General features: G+C 43.8%; 1 protein-coding gene across 1 annotated transcript in view; it reads right to left on the bottom strand.

Annotated features, from left to right (window-relative positions):
* Positions 1-8,030, bottom strand: part of LOC137325397 (cytosolic phospholipase A2-like) — a 150,737-nt gene that overhangs the window by 65,489 nt on the left and 77,218 nt on the right. The window contains exons 7-10 of the mRNA XM_067990459.1: positions 7,488-7,632; positions 5,957-6,093; positions 4,639-4,861; positions 524-638 (exon numbers count right to left, since the gene is read on the bottom strand). Of these exons, the coding sequence (XP_067846560.1) occupies positions 524-638; positions 4,639-4,861; positions 5,957-6,093; positions 7,488-7,632 (620 nt within the window). The remainder of the gene's footprint in view (positions 1-523; positions 639-4,638; positions 4,862-5,956; positions 6,094-7,487; positions 7,633-8,030) is intronic.

The raw sequence follows: 8,030 nt of genomic DNA, 5'->3' as shown, positions 1-8,030 counted from the left end.
AATGTGTCTTAGCAGTGTACTCTGAGATGATGAACTCAGGTTTCTTCAGAGGTGCTCGAGGCCGTACCTCTTTGGTTTAGCATAGAGAGCATCACCATGTAAATCTGACACCGCTCATGTAAAGCGTTATGGGCAATAAGAAGTCATATTGTATTATTATATAGGATTTGGGGATTTTTGTTTTGCCATTTTGGGGATCATGGTTCTCTCCATTTTTCCATGGACACCCAAATCAACGGCCTTGTCTCTAAACAGAGAAAGTGGGTAAATAGAAAAGATGAATACAGAAAAAAAAACAAGGAATAATAATAAAATAAAGCCAGAAGGAAAGAAATAAAAGGAAGCAACACAAACACGCACTCCAAATGACAAAGAAGTACAGATTGGAATATACTCCTGAAAACCGAGCCTGGGAGTGAAAACCAGCTCCTTGGTGGTTTTGAGGTGTAACCCTGCACTGATTTCCTGACACTAATTGTTAGAATAACTCAGCCACAATTCTCCAAAACAAAACATGACTCACCTGCAAACATGAGCTCAGACACATCAGGTTTTACGTGTAGACAGGTGAACAAGGGCATGGGGCAATGGCCTGCATTTATTTTGTCCTTCATCTCACTCATCTTAAAGTTCATTCTCTGCAATACACCAGACAGTAGAATACATTTTTAAAACATTAGTAGCAAGCAAAGTACTTCGCACAGTTAAAAATGGATTCCCTCTTGACCGATGGTTTGAATGCCACATTCTCCACCTCAAGTCCAAATAACTGAGCAGTACGATAAGTTCTGAGGTTTCATCAGTTAGGTTTAATTTCTGTCAATCCATCTTTCAGTCTTTCACTCATTTTCCATCACTTTCAGTCTCAGTCAGTAATTTTTCTGACAATTTATCTCTCATCAGCTAATTCACAGAATGTGCCTGCAGCTCCTGTACCTTCTACTCCACTGCAGAAGGTTATATGGGGCAAGTGACAGAGGAAAGCAAAAACGCAAAGAAAATATATGAGCAAATAATGGCTATTTCAGTGCTGGAGACAATGCAAAGAAGAGCCATAAAACTGTTCCCTACTGTCAAAGGTCTTAGTTACTTGAGACACTTGGGCTTTTCTCACTGTCCGCAAATTGTTACTGTTTTAACTCATGCATGAAGAATGACGGCTCGGGTGAGGTGCTGGATTGTACATATGGAATTGTTACTCAGCGAGAGTCTTCAGGAGAGAAAAGGAGAGGAAAGGGGAGAAAATGAGAAAAAAAATGAATCTGCTTTCTGCTTGTGTATGAAGCTGAATAACAGACTTGGATAAACACACTCCATTACTTGACTGTATCTACTGCACTTTAAACTGTATCTCGCTGTGAAATAGGATGTTGTGCTTCATCTGTGTACTTCCTGGATAAATATTTTAATTCTAGTATCAATAAAACACATTGAGAAAAATGCTTAGAAACTTTCTGATTACATTTGCTATATGGTGGGGGTGGGGGGGGAAAGAGATTAACTTTATGGGTTCGATTGCAAAACAGAATAGTAACACTGCAAGTTATGGACTGGACCAGGAGGGTCCAAGTTGTTTGTTTTTGTAGCCTGCTTAACTGGGCGGGAAAGAGAGAGAGCCAGACGTCATCAGGTGCTGGACTGGAAGACCGGGGGGGGGAGGAGAGGGGAAGATCGGGGGAAGAGGGGAAGATTGGGGGGGGAGGGAAAGAGGGGAAGATCGGAGGGGGGGAGAGGGGAAGATCGGGGAGGAGAGGGGAAGATCGGGGAGGAGAGGGGAAGATCGGGGAGGAGAGGGGAAGATCGGGGAGGAGAGGGGAAGATCGGGGAGGAGAGGGGAAGATCGGGGAGGAGAGGGGAAGATCGGAGGGGGGGAGAGGGGAAGATCGGGGAGGAGAGGGGAAGATCGGAGGGGGGGAGAGGGGAAGATCAAGGAGGAGAGGGGAAGATCGGGGGGGGGGGGAGAGGGGAAGATCGGGGAGGAGAGGGGAAGATCGGGGAGGAGAGGGGAAGATCGGGGAGGAGAGGGGAAGATCGGGGAGGAGAGGGGAAGATCGGGGAGGAGAGGGGAAGATCGGGGAGGAGAGGGGAAGATCGGGGAGGAGAGGGGAAGATCGGGGAGGAGAGGGGAAGATCGGAGGGGGGGAGAGGGGAAGATCGGGGAGGAGAGGGGAAGATCGGGAGGGTGAAGAGGGGGACATTGGAGCAGGAGACATCGGACATCGGAGCAGGTGCATTTAGTGTTTTCACTTCATTGCATGTTTTTTTTTAATTTAATTTATTTAGTTTCTTTGTCCCTGATCCGGCCCTTCACCAGGTGTGAATCAGAAGCGGTGGGCAAGCCGCCCAGGTAAGTTAAAAATCTTTCTAATCATTTCATCTGTCACAGGTAAAGAGCTTTAAGTACTTCACTGAGGTACATTTGGCTCTTTAACTGTCATCCCACCGGCTTTAATTGCCGGCGGGACTTCAGGTTTCGGGTCGCCTGCACGCATAGAGGTGGGTCCCTGGGAAACTCGGAAGCCGGCGAGTTAGGGTGGAGTTATTGGAATCTATAATTAAGGACAGTGTGACTGAGCACTTGGAGAAATTTGAGCTGATTAGAGAAAGCCAACATGGATTTGTAAAGAGTAGGTCATGTTTAACAAACCTAATTGATTTTTTGGGGGAAATAACTAAAGTAGTAGACAGGGGGATGTCTATGGTTGTAGTTTATATGGACTTCTAGAAGGCACTTGATAAGGATTCACGTAAGAGACTGTTAGCTAAAGCTCATGGAATTGAAGGCAAATTATTGACCTGGTTAAGAGATTGGTTAGGCGGTAGAAGACAGAGAGTAGGGATAATGGTACTCGAATTGGAAGGAAGTGACTAGTGGTGTCCCACAAGGATCTGTACTGGGGCCTCAACTATTCACTATCCTCGATTTACCTTCTGTCTCATGGATTGCTCAGATCTATGTGCGTATTTCAAAATTACACACATTTTGTCATTAACATCTACACAAATAGTTTCTGGTAATTGTGCAAGTCAGATAGCATAAAATACTTCCATTTTCTTTAGCAAGTTCTGATTGCTGGGCAAATTACTTTGCTGAAGATTTACTGATGAAAGGGTACAGATGGTATCCGTATCAATGTATAATCATTGCCTATGTTAGGCTTCCTTGTCTTTGTTGGTTGTTCCTTCACCTCTCCTCCCCCAAAGACACCAAGTTGCTGTTAAACTGAGCACTGCTTGTGTTAAGGACACCCAATAACAGGCGGGTAGGGGGCAGATGGGAGGTTAAAATAATAGCTTTCTGGAGTGGGACTGCACCCGGCTCCAACACGCCCACTTCTGGGTTTGACCCAGGTGCGTTTGGATGCATGAGCACAACATACACCCGGAAGTTCCGCCTCCACTTAAAGCTGGCAGGCTGATACATAAAGGGGCAATGTACCTTACTGAAATAGTTGAGGTATTTAATTTTGTGTATTACATCCCCCAAGCTCCCCACCTGCCTCCAATTTGTTTCATGGCCCATGATCTCTCTCTCCCTCCTTCCCCCCCTCTCTGATTTGTGGTTCCTTTCCCTTCCAACAGGCAGCCAGCCTGGAAATCTCACTGCCTGGAGCGTGGGTAGCTCGTAAGTACAAATATTTAAGTTCAATTGAATTGCGATCGCAGATTGTGACGCACTTATTTGGCTTCCGGGTTCCCCATGTGAATATCTACTGATGTGTTGGGTTCCCGGCTCCGAGCTAAAATCATCCTCAGATCTGTGTCTGTTTCACTCAGGACTGCTCTGCCCTTTTGATGCTCAGTGTCATTTAACCTCAGCATTGCTCTATCGTTTCCAATCTGATTCACATGATTCTCAGACCTGGGACTCTTCTCACAATCTTAGTGCAAAAGATCGATTGCCCACAGATATACATATATTTTTAAAACTCAGTGCACTATCCACCATTTGGTGCTCCCATGTGTAATTTTGTATTATAACTTTATTATTGCCCACACCAGAGCTTATGAAGATCTTACATAATTCAGCTATTTCACGTCTCCCAGCAAGGGGAGCTAACGGCACGCTCAGCATCTGGTATGAATATTTTGAATCGAGTGAGGAGGAGGAGCTGGTGCAGTTACGGCCGTCTCCCTACCAGAGTCATCTCATCCGAGATTCATTTCTCAAACCCAGCAACTCTGTCTTAGAGGGCCAGCTCCCTCCTGTTTAATATACGATGTCGAGTTTTTAACAATCACAGCAGAATACAGAAATGTACAAAAGCAAAAAAACTTCTCACTCAGCACATGTGACTTGTTTTGCTATGATATACACATGTGATAACACAAAGGTTTAGCAATTCATTCTTAATGTTTTAATTTGTAAAGTTTAAGTTTAATAAATGGGAATGGGATTTATTCCAGTCTTGGGAAAGGCCTTAGATTTGGGATCTTCTTTAGAAGAATAACCTCTTGTATTCTGCTGGTGTCTGGTTTACTATTCAGGACTGTTGAAACATCAGTGTGCTCTGACTAAATTAAAACAATTCTGTAGCTTCTGTTTCACTCCAGAAATTCCACTGCAATCGTCAGCGCGCATCCTGTGTACAGCTGTGTGATCCAATAATTGCAAAATAGGAAATATTCTCAACTTACATTTTGAATCAGTGTTTCGCCGATGAGCATCCCAAACACATCGGTAAAGGTGACTGGCTGCCCTGAGCTCTTCTTTTTCCACAGCGCTTCGATGTATCGTCTGACCCTCTGAGGGGTCAGCAGGAACATCGGACTATAGCTGACACTTTCCATCAGTTCTTTGTTGATCTCACCAGGTCCTTTGCTTGGAAAGTCAGGGTGGGAATACAATGTTGACATGTACCTGATTGAGAACGAGAGATGTGTTAACAAGAGAAGAACGCAAAACCCTTTCAGTGCTGCCATATTCCCTCCCTTCCACCACTGGCACACTGCAAAGTGGCAACCGTCTCTCTGTCCCCATCCATCCCAAAGAACCAAATGGAAATAGTTCCCAACACTCCTTGTCATAAATAGCCAACATGATGTGACAGCGAGCCATAACATACTTACGCATTCCTGAAGCTCCGGATCTTGGAACAGATCCGGGGAATTTCCAGTGAGGTCCAATCATATCATTAGAATTCATATTAAAATTCAAAAGTGTAAGGGAGCAGAATTAAAACAGCTAAAGTGACAAAATTGCTGTTGTGTTCTGGGTTACCAGCTATAACTACATTAACATTAATTATGCAAAAATACTGTTTCTTAGAAAGAATGGGGTGTGCATGGGACATGACTCTCCGAAGGTGGGTTCAGCAAAATTAGTTTGGAAACCTCTGCCATCACATTTTATGTAGGTCTATAAGATCACCTCTCAGATACCTCCTATCCAGGTTGAAAAGCCCAAGACCTGCACTTTGATAACCCCAGCAGTGCTTGTGTGGGTCTTCCAAAATATACAAGTGCCAACGGGCACCAGAATGTCCCAAAATTAATCCCTGGCCTGTATAGCTTGGTATAGTCCCATGGGTGCCATCATCTCTTTGGTATTTTGCCCAGTGGCCATTCTTCATGCATGACCCTAGATGGTGAGTGTTAATAGGCTTTTTGGCTGTGATGGCCATCACAGCTGAGCCCGACAGAATCCACACATGAAAATTTCCAGCAGAGATGACAGAATTGTGATTAAGAGGGGCGATTTTATTCCCCTTCTTAGCTTATTGACATTAAGGCCTACAGTACTGTCTTTCATCAATGTCCCTACTCAGATCAGCAAACTCAGCGTAGAGAAGTGATCAAACCTAGAGTCTTTTGGATCTGTACAGCCTAAAATCACACTGGAAGCTGCATTTATCCACTCAGCCACTGGGAGGGTCTTGTTATTTCTAACAGTTCAAACAATGCATTTTTACATATGGGACAATGTCAAAGAAAGATCTCTTGATGTGGAACTTACCAAGTGGAACCAGAGAGTCCGGCGATATAGGTTGCACAGTCGAAAACTCCAGACTCCACCAACGCCTTCGTAACACCAGAAAACCCTACCATCGCTCTAAAGCCTCCTCCTGAACCTAGAATAGCTATTGTTGGCACCTGAAATACAACCGAGAAACTTCAATAACGTTAAGGGCACATGAATACTGGCACTGCTCAAATAAATACCACAGTAAGGGCTTCTTGGTAAACCCACTTACACTGACTCTGTCTCACACACATATACCTCTAGTTTGATTGACAATGGAGGAGGTCCTGACAGGACTGAAATTCAACCTGTAATGGTCAGTGTAAACCCTGCAAATTCCATGCTCCAAATAATTACAACTGTCCGGTAAACTTACTTCCGGATATCTTGCATGCCAGGGCCAATCTAGAAATATTTCCACATAGTTGGGCACTGGAGCCATATCGGATGTACTGACCCCATTGTGTACCACTTATCGGATCTCCAATCTACAATAAACAATGTCACCTGTTGGCCTTCCCGCCTGGCATTTTAACATCCACCCTCTCCATGAGTGCACTGTCCAAAAGGTATTCAACACAGAATGATCATGAATTATTGTAAATGATCTCAGTATAGACATGAGATCATTTACAATAATTATGTGTCGATACAAACCAGACATTCTCACACCGGAGTAGTACTGGGTATAATTCTAGAATGTTATCTTACAAAACAGAACCTACTTTAAATATATAATGAAACCACTGTACATCAGTAACCAGGTGAGTTTTATTTTGTGATTGAATACTGGTTATTCCACTTGTGATTTAATGTTCAATTCTGTGTTATTTTTATGGGGGTATTTGAATAAGGAGGTGCTGGGGCAAAAGATTCAACTAAAACCTCAGTACCTCAGGTCTGTGAGAGTCAAAGCATAGCATAAGTGTCAGCCATGGCCCAGTGGTAGCCCCAGGCTGACAGTACCTAGAGGGAGTGCTACACTGTCAGAGCTGCTGTCCTTCAGATGAGATGTTAAACTAAGGCCCTGTCTGCCCTTTCAGGTGGATGTAAAAGATTCCACAGCACTATTGAAGCATGGGAGTTCTCCTAGTGTCCTGGCCAACATTTATCTCTCAACCAACATCACTAAAAAGATTATCCGGTCATTTATTTCATTGCTGTTTAAGGGAGCTTGCTGTGTGCAAATTGGCTACATTACAACAGTGACTATATTTTGAAATTGGCTGTAAAGTGCTTTGGGACATCCTAAGATTGTGAAAAGTGCAAGTCTTTTTTTTAAGAATCCTCATGGACCAGTAGCCTGGAATAGGATGCTGCTGACAGGCTCCACTCAATGTGACTTGTAATTCTGAAGCACACTGGAACACAGATCTGTACAGGCAATAAAATTTACCCATCCCATCACCAGTTTGATAACCCCACCCCCATTCTCCATAATGGGTGCCAATTCCCAGCCTTAGTATCCCCAGTGCAGATGAATTTCCCAATACTAAACAGAGTTCATCACATGCTGAGACTTTACCTCCCGGATTGATTGTGGTGCATGCATGGAATTCTTTGGGCCCAAGAGCTTCGTAATTCCTTCCAAGACTTCTTCTCTCCTCTTCTGTCTGAATAATTTCTCCTCATCACACAGTGCCATGCTGAATCTCAGATCAGCAGAAGAACTAGAAGGAAAATGGAGTGATTGCAATGAAATGTGGTAAAAAAAAATTAAAACCTAAGAGGATTGAGAGTGTTGCAGTATAATCTTTTTGAGTACTAATGAAATCGTAAAGGAGAAACTCAAATGGTTTAAGTAGCCTTTAGATCCCGAGATTGTATTACACCCTCCAACGCACAGGGGGTTCAGCCTCATTAATGCACGTTCATAAAATTCCTTTGTGCGAGGAAATTAAGCCCCAAACAGTTGTTAAAAATCATGAGTGGTGTCAACAGTCTAAAGGTATTGCACCTGTAGGTGGCGAAGTGAGCATAATGTCATGTGACCTAATGTTAAAGGGCCAGCAGCAGAAACAACGAAACACCCACCTTTGGAACCACACGCATCAGTGAGAAAGAAAGG

Source organism: Heptranchias perlo, chromosome 9, assembly GCF_035084215.1.
Source record: "Heptranchias perlo isolate sHepPer1 chromosome 9, sHepPer1.hap1, whole genome shotgun sequence".
Taxonomy (NCBI): Eukaryota; Metazoa; Chordata; class Chondrichthyes; order Hexanchiformes; family Hexanchidae; genus Heptranchias; species Heptranchias perlo.
The sequence above is the reverse complement of the archived record's forward strand: the minus strand, read 5'-3'. Positions and strand labels throughout refer to the sequence as shown.